This window comes from Bos mutus, chromosome 7 (assembly GCF_027580195.1).
Source record: "Bos mutus isolate GX-2022 chromosome 7, NWIPB_WYAK_1.1, whole genome shotgun sequence".
Taxonomy (NCBI): Eukaryota; Metazoa; Chordata; class Mammalia; order Artiodactyla; family Bovidae; genus Bos; species Bos mutus.
The window spans coordinates 96,859,682-96,875,561 of record NC_091623.1 but is presented as its reverse complement, the minus strand read 5'-3'; the positions used below and the strand labels follow the sequence as shown (position 1 = coordinate 96,875,561).

Sequence of the window (15,880 nt, the reverse complement as noted above, 5' to 3'; positions counted from 1 at the left end):
CACAAAGGGAAGTAAAAGGAGTTGATAGAAAGTGTTCTTTTTGTGAAAATACAGGCTCCTGCATCCTGGGCCCTTTTTATGATCTCTCAAGAAGAAGAAAACACTGTCATCTCCTTCTGTTCTTCAATCATCCTATTCCTTCTTCCTTCCAGCATGCAACCAAATCTCCTTGGATTTCTCTCATCCACAAAAGTTCACCACTCTGAGGAGAAACTTGAAATCCAGAAGATTACCTCTCCTGCTTCTCCAGAGGGCCAGAAAGAGAAGTTTTCTCTTTTGCCCCTCCCTTTCTCTACCATTTTCATATACTGAAGAAAAGCCCCAAATAAGATTTATGGCAGCCCTGCCTTTCTCCTATCCAGGCAGCTCGTTAATGTCACAGCCAAGCACCCTTCCTGAGCACAGCTCTGCAGAGATCTATTCCTGCTTCATGCCCACTGACTCTGCCGCATTGCCTTGGCAACCAATTAAAATACTCCTATGTGTGTGGCGATATCATCCTTAATTGTGCAAAACCAGGGGAACCTGCTCAGAGGAACGCACTTGCCAGTTTTGGTGTTCTCTCTATCTGGCTCCATACTGGTCTGACTTCTTTTTTTCACCTCTGAATCCCCTGCAAGCACTTATGTGCCATTCCTAACACACCTGGCCTTGAGTCAAGAAACACCCTGGTCAACAAGACAGGGGCTGAAAGGGATCCGGGGGATGAGATAGTGGGGATGTCTCCTTTCCTCTTGTCCCAGGCGAAAACACCAGGGCCTTAAAGATGCTGAATCTAACTGCAGTTTCTTGCATTATCACCAACACTACGTATTCAGTACTTCAATATTTATTGAATTCTGGTTGCATTTCAGGCACTCTGCTGCGTACAGAGAAGACAAGACACCTCCTTAACCTCAGGAGCTTACATATGCTGGGAGGCTGGCGGGTAGTCTCGGAGAGCCTGAGGAACCTGCAGCCGACTGGCTTGGGATTTGGGACAGAGGGCTGACTTTCTGGAGGAGCGAAGGGGACACTGAGATGGGAGGATGGGCTGCAGCTGACTATGTGGACCAATTTTCCAGTTAGGCAAGTGGTTCCACACTTGCCTTCTCCAACACTGGCGGGTGGCTGATACCCTTAAACGGGGGTGGTTGGCGTCAGGCACTCTGGGAAATATTTGTCTTCTTTCTCCTTAGCTTCTCAAGGAAGATTAACAGTGAATAATCCAAGCTCTCTCATCAGTCCTCTTGCCTTTCCATGTTGTGAGTGTGAATGGCAGCCAAAAGGCATATTTTTTCAAACCAGCGGTGTGGGGACCATGATGCCAGGGCTCCCCACCCAGTGTACGTGCCTCTCAGTGTATTTTGAGGTTTGCAGTCCTCAGTGTCATGGGTTGCTGTGAATGGTCAAGAATAAAACTAGCTGCAGGGACTTCCCTGGTGGTCCGGTGGCTAAGACTCCACACTCCCAATGCAGGGTCTGGAGTTCAATCCCTGGTCAGGGAACTAGACCCCACATACCACATCTAAAGTGTTCACATGCAGCAGCTAAAAACCCCAAGTGCCACAACTAAAACCCAGTGCAGCCAAGTAAAGAAATAAATAAAATTAAAAACAAACAAAGACTAGCTGCATTTAAGTCTTCCCTGGTGGCTCAGTGGTAAAGAATCCGCCTGCCAACGCAAGAGATGAGGGTTTAATCCCTGGGTCAGGAAGATCCCCTAGAGAAGGAAATGGCAACCCACTCCAGTATTCTTGCCTGGAGAATCCCATGGACAGAGGAACCTGGTGGGCTACAGTTCATGGGATTGCAAAGAGTCAGACACAACTAGACAACAAGCTGCATTAAAAAAATAAAATAAAATGCAACCTCAACAACTGCCCTGAACACAAGCACAGGAATGCTCAATTTTGATCTGCACCCGTTTTCTCCCATTGTGTTTTCGTATATGAGCTCTTCTTGAGCACAAACCTCGTATGTGTGAAGTAGACAAAACGGGAACAGTCATCTCAGATTTGTAGAGTTAAATGAGATTCTGTAGATTCTGTAGTAAAGAGTGCTTTACCCAGTGCCTGACACAGTAAGTCCTCTGTTTTAACACTTATTACCTGGCTCGTAATTATTACCTTACGTGGCTGCCTCCCAAAAGTCCATGAGCTCTTTAAAGCAGGGTTTCAGCCATTTTGGTGAATTACTCAGTTTTCCTGGGTCTATTCCATGTCTACATGTTAATAAGAATCATATATTATTTGCTTTTGTTCTTCACTAGAGCCTGGCATTGGGTCTTACTCATAAAAGGCATCCTGTATATGCTTGCTGATTGAATGAGGCATAGGAAATAATAATAATGCCTCACAATTATTATCAAGAAGTAGTGTGTGTCACGCCCTGTGCTAAGAACTTTACAAGAATTGTCTTGACTTATCCTCCAAATGAAGCCACGATCACAGTTACCCCCATGTCTTCAATGCAGTAAAATAGCAGGCTGACCGCAATAAGCGTGGTAGTGCTTTACAAGTTAACCTACCCAGATGAGTGCGAGCAGACAGCTCACCCTTAGCAGGAGCTTACCTCATCCAGACCCTGTGCTAAGCACTTTACAGGAACTGCCTCATTGAATCCTCCCAAGAACCCTAGGAGCTAAGATTCCTATTTTCATCTTGTAACAATGATGCTCAGAGTTACTAAATAACTTGACCAGAAGCATACAGCCAGTACACATGAATGAAGAGCCTTGGTTCTGAATCACAGCATTATCTTGTTTGCTTATCTCATTGGAAGTCTAAGGTCAGAAGCAGCAGAAAATTAGAGTATATATTTAAAAAATGATATTAAAAGACTTATTCCTCTTACCCAGAAAGAAGTTAAAAAATATACATGTGAATATCTATTTGTCAATCTATCTACACACACACACACACACACACACATGCACGCACACTTACACATACACACCAGGAGGCAATGAGGAGCTATTAATTGGTACAGAGTTTCAGTATGGGATGATGAAAACTTCTGGAGACAGATGGATAGTGGTGCTGGGTGCACAACAATATAAATATACTTAATGCGACGGCCCTACACACACAAAAGGGGCTAAAAATGCCAGTTTTATGCTCTCTATATTATATACATGTGTGACATAGGTTGGTCAGCCTGAGAGGTGTAGGAGCCATGTTCCTACCTGAAATGCTGCTTCCTTCATGGAGGAGGCCAGGCCAGTTTAGTACATAACTCGTTGGCAAATTCTTCTGATGTTTCGTCTTTTCTGCCACTGGGGCTAAGTGTAAATTAACTCACTATGAATATTTTTCCCACCATCAGAGGAGTACATAGCGTTTGTGGATTCCGATACAGGAATTTGGTCATATATGGAGACACATTTCCTATCTTCTTAGGGTTAACAATTCATGAGCTAAGTGGTTTTGAACTTGGCCCACTATGTTTTCTGGGCAGTACTGTCTGTCACCCCAAAAGGTATTTAATAAGGTGATTCACCTCCAGAATATTTCATTCACCACGTGGCTTTATGCCTAATATAATACGCTGCTCATTCCTCATAGAGCTTTGTCATGGCTCAATTCAGGAAGAGTTCATTTCCACATTATGAGGGGTTATTATTCCATGACTCCATAAAGTCTACCAAAAACGTGAATGTGTTCATTCATTAATTCAAAAAACATTTGAGGGTTCCTAATCTGGACCAGACTGTAGGTTTGTGCTCCAAGCATGGTACTGAGACCCAGACCCAGACCCAGGACAAGTTGCCTGTTGTGCTGCTGCTTGGATAAAAGATTGGAAAAATGACAGAGATCTAAAGTGAACTCAGCTGCTATTTGAGTCCTGGAGTCTGAGCCCATGAGCATTCCTGCTGTGAGCTTTCAAAGGTGTGAGCTTTCAAGATGGAGCCTGGCACGTAGCAGGCACTTAGAAGCAGTCTGTTGAATGCCCTGGCTTCTGAGCCAGGCATCGGGAACAGTGTGACCCTGGCAGCTGACACAGACCCAAGTTGCAGGAAGCAGCTCATGATGAATAGACTTGTCTTTCCCTGCCCTGTGTTCTGCCCCTTGCTGTGGATGTGCTGGCTAGTGTTCCTGCATGCTGGGGTTGTCAGGTAACCTGACCATTTCAATGAAAAAGAGTGGTCCGTCTGCCAGTGAAGTGGAAACTGCTCTTCAGTTTACCCAGGGAGCTTGGCCGTCTGTTCAGAGCAGAGATATCTTGTTTGGCTGCTCTGAATCCATCAGGTAGATACAACCCATAGGCCACGTGATTACATGGAAGTAGACACAGAGATACTTAATTACAGAGTAATTGACATGTGCCTTCCTAGTGGTGGTTTTGAAGCAGATAACCAGTCACGCCAACTCCTCTCCATCTCTTTCTCCCTCTCTTCCAACTTTCATTCTGTTCAAGATATCCCATCTTTCCTAGCCCCCACGTGCCCAGACTAGACCCTGCCTTTTCATTCTCTGACCGTGTCCTTCCTACCATTAAAATGCCCATATTTTTAAAGGAAGTTTCTTTTTTTAGACAAACTTCATTTCCCTTAAACTGAATCACCTCCTCATCTGACATTTTCATAAACCAGTATCTTTTGAGTCTAAGACTTCTTTGTCTTAATCACTTTATTGGGTTATATATATATACACACCAAAAATGTACTCTTTTTAAGTGTACGATTTGATGAATTTAGACAAACCTATATAACACCACATAAAACATTTGCATTACCCAAAAAGCACTATAGTTTGCCATTTCTGGAATTTTATATAAATGGAATCAGACAATATGTACTCTTCAGTAAGACAGTCCTTTTTTCATATCTTAACATTTCTAAAATTGGATGTATCTTACAGTGAACATCTAATATAGTAGTGCTTTTTTTATTCCCTTTGGGGCTATAACTAAATAATGTATCTTATAATAGATAATATCTTTAAATCAGGGATATGTATGTATATATTTATACACATATGCTTAATACACGTATCTAATTAGTTGGTTTTACCATCAGACAGTAAGCACTGGGAAGGTAGAATCTTTACTTTGTTGGGTAGATTCCCACAGTACCTATGGCTGACTACTGACAGAAGCTAAGGGACTTCGTTGGTGGTCCAGCAGTTAAGATTCTGTACTTCCAGTGCAAGGGATGTGGGTTTGATCCCTGGTGGGTAAACTAAGACCCCATATGATGTGTGGCATGACCAAAAAATAAAATGATAGAAGCTAAATAAATACTGCAGAAACTGGTGGTAGCAAGTTTCAAACAGTTTTCCAAAAATATCTTCTAACGACAAAAACTTGCCTACAACTCTTCTTGGAATGCATCAGTAGTCTCTAATTATAATAGGGATTCTCTTTGAGGGCTCAGCTATCTCTGCATTAATATGAGACAACATTTCCCAAAATTTGTTCTGTGGACAATTAATATAACTCAGGGCACTAATAAAAGTCTTAGGGTTACCACTGTCACAGGAATTTGGGAAATGTTTCTTATCATTGTCTGCTCTTTGGAGATTCACCATTCTTTAGTACTAAAAGTACAAAAAAGTCCTGCAGCAAAGAAAAAAGGTTTAACTCTGTTTCAACCTCAGGTTTCTTTGACTCTGGAGCTTTATGGAACCTCCATTAATCACTTACATAATACAGTTTGTCAAAGACAGGTCTAACACCTAAGTATAGATTTGAAAATGAGAAAGAGGAACTTCCCTGGTGGTCCAGTGGTTGAGAATCTGCCTTCCAATGCAGGGGACACAGGTTTGATCCTTGGTCCAGGAACTAAAATCCTATATGCCACAGGGCAACTAAGCCTGAGCACCACAGCTACTGAGCCTAGGTGTTCTAGAGCCCATGCTCGATAGCACAAAAAAACCCCTGCATGATGCAACTTAGAGAAATCCTACGTGCCCAGTGAAGAGCCTGCACACCTCAACAAAGTCCCAGAAGGCAAAATAAAATAATAAAAATAAATTAAATTAAATAAATGAAAAAGGGGGAAGATATTGAGATTGAAGAGAACCATATGTGAGCTGGTCCCTGCTCAGCCAAAAGCTATGCAGTGGCGTCTGGAATGAGATAGGTGGGGATGCTCTTTGCGTGTCAAGGGCTGAACAAGCACTTTCCCTTGTTCCATAATCTCTTCATAGTATGAAGGGACACATGGGCAGACAACCTTTCCTAAGAGGCATCGAAACAACATGAAATATGCACTGACTAATCCCTTAGGTGACACGCCCCAGTGCACATGATGGATAATTGAGGTTGAGTAAGGAGAACCTTCTGCCCCAGCCATCTGCTTGGGCCATCTCCACCAGGGGATGCGCTGCTGTTTGTCTACTGGCCAGATACCTCTAACTGATGAGAAAACTGAAGCAGTTAATAGAATAGTTTGCTAAAACAGAGAGAAGCCCACCCGCAGGAATTACCCTGATTGCTTAAATGATGGCAAAATCCTTCTCCAAAATAGCGTTGACCCAATACACACAGACATGAAGGGACATCAGAGCAGGCCAGGTGAAAATCAGGTAGAGACTCAAAGAGATGTACAAGAGCTTCCTTTCATTTTTAAAAATATTATTTTAAACATTGGCATACAATGAAATTGACTTTTTCCCCTCTTGGCATATATTCATATGAATGTTAACACATACATAGATTCATTTAACTTTCATCACAAACAGGATGCAGGATAGTCCCTTCATCCCATAAAACTCCCTCATGCTATCCTTTATAAATCCTCTCCCAACCCATAACCCCTGGTCAGCACTGAAAACCACACTTTTTCATCACTGTAGTTCTGTCCCTTTGCTTTTGGGTTACACCACTTGGTATGTGGGATCTTAGTTCTCCAACCAGGGATCAAACCCATGCCATCTGCATTAGGAGCATGGAGTCTTAACGACTGGACCACCAGGGAAGTCCCTAGTTTTGTCTTGTCAGGAACCCCTTTTTCTTTTGTTATCCCCTTTGCTTAATTTTTGAACAGAGGTCTCTGTATGTTTATGTGTGGGTACAAAGAGCTCCAAATCCAGTGCTCCAAACTTTGTCCTCTACTGTTGCTGTTTTGTTACTTAACATTTACCATAGTATACTAAGCATTTTACATACATCATCTCTTGTAACCTTATGACATATGTATACCATTAATATCACCATTGCACAAATATGGAAACTGGGGATCAGAGAGGTTAAGTGATTTGCCTGAGGCCTCACAGCTCAAAAGTAATTGAATACCAGCACAAACTCAGCTCTATTTGACCACAGTCCTTAAACAGTAATCAGTGAAATGGGGAGGACTGTAATGAAGAGGGTGGTATATCGACAGAGGGTAGGGGTCAAGTCAGTTTGGAGCCATATGGTTTTGTCAAAGGTTTGCAAAGGTGGGAGGAGCCGGAGAACTATCTGGGTCTCCTGACTTCTCAAACTTGGCTCCTCCACGTGCCACATCCAGGCCTCGCTGACCCAGTGCCATCTGCCTGCTATCTTCAAGGGCTTGGGATGGTTTTAACTGCCTTGCAAATTTAGCAGAGATGACCATGTGTGTCGCGGCACTGCTGCAGGACACAGCAGCTGAGACCCAGGAAAGGGACTGGATGCCCTTTGGTTTCTCCCCAGCCTCAGTTCCCCCCTGTGCCTTCTGACCTCATTTTTCATCTCAACTGCTTGCCACACCAGCTGAAGAAGTTTCTAGGACACAACCACCTGGTCTGTGTGCTGGAGGTGCCAGGTGTGTTCTTGCTGAGGTAGGGCGAGCAAGATAGGAATGTGTGTGGTTGGCATGATGTTTAACAAAGAAGCGAGAGAGTCTGGCCCTGCAAGACCCAGGACGGCGACATTTGTGTTGGGGATTGGGGAAAGGAAAGACAGATGCTAATGAGGCATTGGCAATGCTGGGAAGCTGGACCAGGTTGTTGCTCCGTGTATGGTGTTTTGCTGAGCTCGCCATTTGGGGAAGAGAAGCTGGCGAGTATTGTTTCTCCTAGAATCCATTCCTAGCTCCTAAAGGGTCTTGGAAATGAACTGCCAAGCCAGCTCATGCTGGGAGGAATCACACACGTGAATTATGGCCTCACATCCTTTGGAGACACACATACCAACCAAAAATCAGGGTACCAAGGACCATCTCTGGGGGACACTCGATTAACAAGAGAGATGGTGCATAATTTAGCGTGGAAAGTCTTGAGTTGCTTTAATAACAATAGCAATACCAGCTAAAATTTATTGAGCACATAATATGAACCAATCACGGTGCTACGAGCTAAGTGACATGAACTGTCTCATTTATTTCTCCCCAACAACCCTCAGAACAGAGAAGGCAATGGCAACCCACTCCAGTACTCTTGCCTGGAAAATCCCATGGACGGAGGAGCCTTGTAGGCTACAGTCCATGGGGTCGCGAAGAGTCGGACACGACTGAGCAACTTCCCTTTCACTTTTCACTTTCATGCATTGGAGAAGGAAATGGCAACCCACTCCAGTGTTCTTGCCTGGAGAATCCCAGGGACGGGGGAGCCTGGTGGGCTGCTGTCTATGGGGTCGCACAGAGTCGGACACGACTGAAGCGACTTAGCAGCAGCAACAACCCTCAGAGGTAGGTACTGCTATTATCTCCAGGTTTCAGAAGGGGAATTGGAGGCTGGCCCTGAGGTTCATCCAAAGTATGCAACTGTCGAGAGGCAGAATCAGAATCTGAATTCTGGCTTTTTCAAAGTCTAACTTTGCAAGTTTTTAGCTTCACTGCTTTCCTGCCTGTTCTAAATCAGAAATACTATTAAAGGGTAGTGGAGGAAGGAGGAAGAGCGATCAGCAATTCAGAAGCCCATAATCTTCTCGAAGACTTGCAAAGTTCCTTTGGCTCGGCCACAATATGGGAAGGAATAAGAACCAATGACATCAGCACTGACATGGGTCCTCCAGGAGTCTGTTGGTCTTACGTGTTGGCTTGAAATAATTGCCTGCTATAGAAACCTAAAGCCATTTCTCAAGCTTTCTTTTTACACAACTGGCTTGGGAGGGTTTTAGACAGGTAGGCACAATGGGCTATTTTTTTTTTCTCTCTTGAGTTGGCACTATGAAGTGTGGCTCTTGGTTCCACCCTGGCACACTGGCTAGCACAGAACGTACCAGACCTCTCTGAGCCAACAGAAAGATCTCGATGAGCTTGTTTTTTAGATGACGCAAGGTGAGCAGAACAGACTTTGGACTTAAAAAGCTCCTGAACACGAAATTAAATTAACTCTTTGAGAATGCCACCTTAACACTGAGTCCTCTGGAAGAGGTATTTTGCAAAATGGTACCCAGTGACAACAGGTTGCTTATACCCTATTAGTAGAGTACTTTACACTTAGTATTATACTGGCCTGGACTCCTTGTAGACTCAAGTTCAATAATAACACCTATTACACTCTCCTGCAAGGACTATCACTCCTGCTGTGTTTTGTAGAATGTCTCATGCACGACAGGGCACAATAAACAGTCAATAATAATGTTTACTACGATAACAGATCTTCCAAATGCCTTTCATCTAAGGATCTCAAAGTGCCTTGAAAACACTCATTAGTTAAGCCTCACCATGGCTCTCCACTCTTATAATACATTTTCCCATTTTACAGAATTTTAAATTGAGACCCAGCAAGCTGAAGTGGCTTGCCCACAGTCATATAGTCAGCTTAAATGAATGATAATGATGATGCTTTGCATTTACCCAGCATAGGTTTTCTAAGGTGATATGAGTATGTTGTAAAGATAATGTTTACACTATCCTGGAGGAAGAGGGGTAGCAAATATTAAGAGTTGACTGGGTTGGGTAAACTGAGGCCAAGAGGGCAAGTAGCTTGATGAGGGCTTGACTGAGGATGTAAGGCCACACTTCTGCCTCTCAGAACAGTGTGTAGACTCTCAGATCATCTGCAATTGTCTGAACCCAGGGATGCACAATTGCTTTCACACTTTAGGAGAGGCAGCTACAACTGGGGGGAGTAAAACAGGATGCAGAATTATAGCTGTATTTACATCCAGGAATAGTTTGTTCACATCCCCACTGAGAGAGTCAAAAGGGATGAGATGAGCCACACGGAGAAAGGTGGGCTCAGGAAAGGGAGGAAATGGGTGAGGGTGTGGAGTGGCCCCCGGCTCTGCCCTCTCACAGAGCATCTTCACTAAACCAGGTGCTGCTGGAAAGCAGGTACCCTCAATGGCTTGGTTTGTTTTAGCCTCATGGCAGGACTCGGTCCAGTGCAGCTCGGAGGATGGGCACAACCCCGTCACCGGCCCCTTGGTCTGAAGTGATGGGTCCTTGGGAAAGACTTCCAGGGACACGCAGGATCTTACTGGCTGTCTCTTATTCCTATAAGAGAATAAGAGCTCTAGTTCCTATAGCTCCCCATGCCAGGAGGGACCTGGGAATTCGCTGTGGTTCAAAAAGTAGGTAGCTGTGGCTCCATCTGTTGCTACCTTTTCTTAGCAACATAGCCACATCAAAAAGAAGAAAGCATGAACAAAAATATGCGAAGTTGATAGGGGACTTGCCTCCTCCCAGTCTCCCAGCACTCTCTGAGTGATGGATGATACTCCGCCCTGCAGGGAGGCAAGTCAGACTTTGCAGGGTGAGGGAGGAGAGAGGTTGCTGGGTCTCAGGAATTCAAAGGGAGATCTGCTGACCCAAGGTTCAGCCTGATGCTCTGTAAACACAGCCTGCCTGGGAAAGCTTGCGCCCCTACCCCTCCTCTTCCAAGCCTGTGGATTCTGATTGATGACTAGACCTGGGGCTAATAAGGAGCCTTAAAGGAGGGCACCAAGCCCTTTTGTGGAATGTGTTCTCACACACAGGCACAATGGCAGTAAAAAGTCTGCTGTGAAGAAATCACACTGAAGCCTGGTTTCTTCCTGCTCTCCTTTTGGAAAGTTTCCACACTACCCTGCTGCATGGGTGGCTTAAGGGTGCAGGGAGCCCAAGGAGTAATAGGCTGTTGAGAAGAATATTTTAGAAACTTGTCCTGAATGCACACCCGAGCCTATTCTCCTTGGAAGGAGTCCGGGGAAGACCCTCCCTCCCTCTGCTACTCTTTCACAGCAGGGAGTCATGGTTAAAGTCGTGGTTAGCTGCCAGGGTTAAAGCTTGCTTTACGTGGCACTTCACAGAATTTCTGAGTATGCCAACCACCCAGGCCATGGCGTGCCATGCCCACTTGGACACACTGACTCTGGGGGTGACAGCCAATAATCCTCCTGTAGCCACAGGACCATGATCTTCTCTCAAGTTATCCCCTTCCCCAGCTTCTCAGAATGAGGCTCACAGTCAGATCATATAAAGTCTCAAGGATGTGCCCACAAGGCTGGACAGGACGATTCACGTTGTCCAAACACAAACGCGTTACTGGGTGATCTCTTGCGGCTCGCCTGAGGCGCTTCATTTTTCATGGCAGGCTCTGATGTGCATTTTCTATATGCTTTATTCATTTTGTAAAATAAGACACATCTTCGGGGCTCCTGTACATGTCAGTTGTACTTCACAGCCCAGCCTTTCCTGTCAGTCACTCCACCCACATATATGCTTCCTTCTCGATCGAACTTTATGTGTCCAGTGTCTTGATAACTTTGAGTGATTGTGAATGAGCATTGTCATCATGGCACTTTATGACTGGGAGTGGAAAGAGGGACTTGGGTAAAATGCAAACAAAACCTGACATTTAGTAACTTCTCTGAGATCGCAAAAGCGACGAGCAGTTGGATTTGTTTTTCTTTTTCTCATCCTCTGTGCATTTCCCATGCCCTGGTACCAAGAATATAATCAAAGGACTTCCCGGGTGGTCCAGTGGTTAGGAATCCACCTGCCAATTCAGGGGACACGGGTTCGATCCCTGGTCATGGAAGATCCCACATGCCAGTAGTAACTAAGCTGTGCACCACAGCTACTGAGCCAGGCTCTATAGCTCCCGCTTCCAAACAAGAGAAGCCACTGCAATGAGAAGCCTCCGCACCACAAGGAAGACCCAGTGCAGTCAAAAACAAACACATAAATAAATAAACAATCAAGAAGGCTTTCCATGTTCCACCACCTTCTGGACTACAAGCAGGGAGGACCTGGGTAGCTTTAAGAATTTTAAGAGTTCCTGATTGGACTGGATAGGCTCAGGGTTCCACTGAGTCTCAGTAGGACAATCACCACCCACAGAAACTTATCCTCAGGGAATCCTCGGCAGCGGCTCTTTGAAACATAGCTAAAAGAAGAGAAGCCCCAACTGCTGGCGCACACAAACCCAACCTCCAAGGAAACACGAAGGAACAGAGATCTTTCTTACCCCATCCATGTGGATTCTGACGTTAGGCACCAGTCGGAAAGGACTGCACTGCGGACCTCTGGGGTGAGTCCTGCTCCTCCTGCCGTCCTGTGGGGTCAGCACCCCGGGCCGGCGGAAGGACCCCCCTCTCCCGGAGCTCTGTCCGGCCCGCACGCCGTCCAGAAGGCGCACGAGCAGCAGGTTGGCCGGCAGCGCCTCGATGCTGCAGAACACCAGGGTCCTGCACTCGGGGCACCGCAGCTCCTTGTGGGCCTTGAAAATCCTCTGGAGACATGGCTTGCAGAAGGTGTGCTGGCAAGGGAGAACTTTGGCGGTGACATCGAGCTTTTCAAGGCACACGGGGCACTCCAGAAGATCAAGTAACGTCACGTCATCCATTTTATTTTAAAACTCCAGTCCTGACCTGGAGGGGCAGAGTCCACATGGTCGGGTCAGCTGAGCCAGTGGGGCAGAGACGGGGCTTCCTTGAGAGCGTCAGGATGCCCGCTTGTCTGAAGGAGAAAGGAAGAGGGAAAAAACCGTGACTGCTTTCAGAGGTATATCCCACCTACAGGAGGCAGAGCCTCATAAGGCGGTTCGCAGGGACTTTGTTTCCGCACCCAAGTTTCAGATGACTCATTCTGATTCAGTGCTAGCAGGTAGAGACCTCGACTCCTGCCTGCTGGAGGATGCGAGGGAGCAGCCAATACAGCTTCTGACTGCTTGCCGGACTAACTTACTCATTGCCTCTCCGTGAGCAAGGCGGGAGAAGGGAGACAGAACTGACCCAGGGCTCCAAGGATGAAGCCTTCCAGCAGTCCGTCTGGATCTCAAATGAAAGGCCCCTCAGGATGTAATTTCTCTGAAGCTATTTTCTCTCTTTCCCTTCTTTAAGTGTATCTGTTATCTGCATCACGCTGATAACAAGCTGTTTACATAAGTGTATGGGAATCTCCCGTAGTTGTAGAATTCTGTCCTTCACAGTACATCTTCCCCCTTTATTTTGTTCTAGCAATGTACAATTTCTACGAGAACCTAATTTTCAAAAATTGTTTTGCCTCAACTCCAGGCTGTGGAGCTTGAAAGTTTTTTTCTTTCTTTTCGTACCTCTTTTTTTTTTTTTTTTTTTTTGCCTTCTTACCTTGATTATCTTAGCCTCAGAGACACTATCCCTCCCACACGATAAAGTTGCACAGCCTGTTTTGTTACTTTGACAACTTCTCAGTTTCAACTGAAGCAGATAGGAATTTGGGATTGTGGTCACAGTCTGCAAGAACCAAGATGGGGCAGTACATACAGGTGTGTGTGTGTGTGTGTGTGTGTGTGTGTGTGTACCTGTGTGTGTGTATATTCTGAAAATTACCCTTGTTCCAGAAACAGTTTCCTTGTGGATGTCTGAGAAGTACCCCACTTAAGGAAAGTGGCTTGGGAACAGGTCCCGATCCCTCTCAGCTCCAGGGCTTAGGGGAACCCGTAGCGGGAGGGTTGGCACGAGCCGGTGGCCCCACTGGTGGAGTCAGGCAGACAGGACAAGCCAGGCTGGGAGAAGGCGCCCAGCCTCCTGAGACAGCTCCAAAGATGTCAGCACGCGGAGGTGTGCGGGGGGCCACTAACCTTGAGCTTGCCACCCGGGACTGAGTTCAGCTCAGCACTGTCCTCGATGCTCCGCCAGGCTCCCTCCACCGGCTTCCGTTTCTCCTGGAGCTGCTGCTGCCCCCGCTTTGAAAACTTTAACTCGAGTCTTAACTCTTTTCAGGGATCGCCTTACCCAGCCCAGTTAACGCTTTCACCGCCGTTCTGTCCTTTGCACTCTCACACTCTGCTACCGATCCTTCCTTTGTGGGAGTCGATTTCAGGGAAAAGATTACAAGGGGGCAAAATACAAGTCAATTTCCTCTAAGGTTAAGTATTTACAAAGTTTATATTTCCCCTTCCTCATTTTCTGTCCTTTCCCGGAAATTGAAACACACTCAAGTTATGAACATGCCAAGGTGATTGTGTTTATTTCAAACCTTTATGAGGATTTCCTGAAAAGTTCAAACGTATTAAGGTAGCTGTGAACACAAAGATAAACCGGTCACCTAAAAAGTACTACTCTATAAAATCAGCCAGTCCTTTAACTGTGAGATTTGAGACGGACTTGAGTGATCTATTTGCTCAATCTTATGAAATTAAAAACAAAACAAAACAAAGCAACAGTGTTGTGGTAGTCCAGACACATCCTTGAAAAATCAAAGCACAGGAGGGCTAGTAGAAATTACCTGGTGGTCTACTGGTTAGAATTCTGAACTTTCTCTGCCAAGGGCTGGGTTTGGTCCCTGGTCAGGAAGCTAAAATACCACAAGTCACCAAGCTATGTGGCATGGTCCAAATAATAATAATAAATTTAAAAAGGTAAAAAGAAAAAGTAATATTCCAGCTTTCCTTACCCTACCCACTGGAGCCTTTTATAGCCCCAAATAATGCTTATACTTCTATTTCTTGATTTATCAATAGTATATTTAATTTAACACTTTAACACTACACTACAAAGTTATCCAATAAAGTAAATAATAATAATCTTATTATTAATACCTAACAACAGAGTAGTGTAGCCCTTATCTGTGCCAAGTGTTGTTGTAAATATTTTATCTTCATGAACTCATTTAATGCTGCTATCAACCCAATGATACACTGGCCTCTTACCTTCATTTTATGAAGAAGGAAACAGAGACCCGAGACATTAAATAAGTCATCCCAAGAGACACGGTGAGCAAGAGGCAGGTGATCTGTGGCCTCCTTCACTACTGTGTCCTGTGGTAATACAACTTTAAGAGGAGGAGAGATGGTTGAGGTGAGCTGGACCTCATCTAAGACAGCAGAAAGTCAAAAGATAATGACTAAAGTGACCAATCAAATTCTTTGGCAGACGAGGCTGCTGAGAGATTCTTGAAGTTGGGAGATTCCTTGAAGTTGCTCAGTGAGCTAGGGGCAGAGCTGGAACTAGAGAGTGGGTGTTCTCTTTTTACTGTGTCTTCTCTCTCAGACATAAGGCTGACAATTCCTTATCAGGCAGAAAGCAAACAGATTGTGGTGATTTGTTTGTTTTAGAAAGTTCTTCCGTGTCAGTTCTGAAAAAGTAAGCGTGCTTGAAGCTCAAAACAGGGGAGATCTTAGGGATGGAGCAGATGAAGTCATATGTCCCCCAGGTGCAGAGCCCTAGTTTGGATCTGTGTCAATTTCAGAGATCACTTTCAATTCTTTTTTTTTCCTCTCCCTTTTATGGAGGGTGTTTTGAGCTTCAACACTACCACACCTCACTCTATTACCTGTCTCCTTCGGTTAATTTCCACTTTAGATTTTGTGCTTATTAGGAAGCCCCTTGCCATTTGAGACCCTTTGCTGTCCCCGCTTGGTAAAGCTGATCTGCCTCCTCTGTGAGCGGCCCCTGTCCTTTCACCCTGCAGAGAGGGCCACTCCTGTGGGAACTCTACCTGCTCCCCTCTCCTGTTCTTGGACATCCTCTCTCTCTCTTACATACCCACATCTGCACGTTCACACACTGGCACACACATGCTTGCACAAGGACAAGTAATGTAACATTTATGCCCCAGAGCAGTGCTAACCCTTTGAACAGA

The 15,880-nt window shown here is 45.2% G+C and overlaps 1 protein-coding gene across 1 annotated transcript in view; it reads right to left on the bottom strand.

Annotated features, from left to right (window-relative positions):
* SH3RF2 (SH3 domain containing ring finger 2) overlaps nucleotides 1-14,009 on the bottom strand; it is a 148,420-nt gene extending 134,411 nt beyond the window's left edge. Inside the window, exons 1-2 of the mRNA XM_014481769.2 lie at nucleotides 13,878-14,009; nucleotides 12,285-12,775 (exon numbers count right to left, since the gene is read on the bottom strand). Coding sequence (XP_014337255.2) covers nucleotides 12,285-12,662 — 378 coding nt within the window. The 5' untranslated portion in view covers nucleotides 12,663-12,775; nucleotides 13,878-14,009. The remainder of the gene's footprint in view (nucleotides 1-12,284; nucleotides 12,776-13,877) is intronic.
* Nucleotides 14,010-15,880: the final 1,871 nt, after the last annotated feature.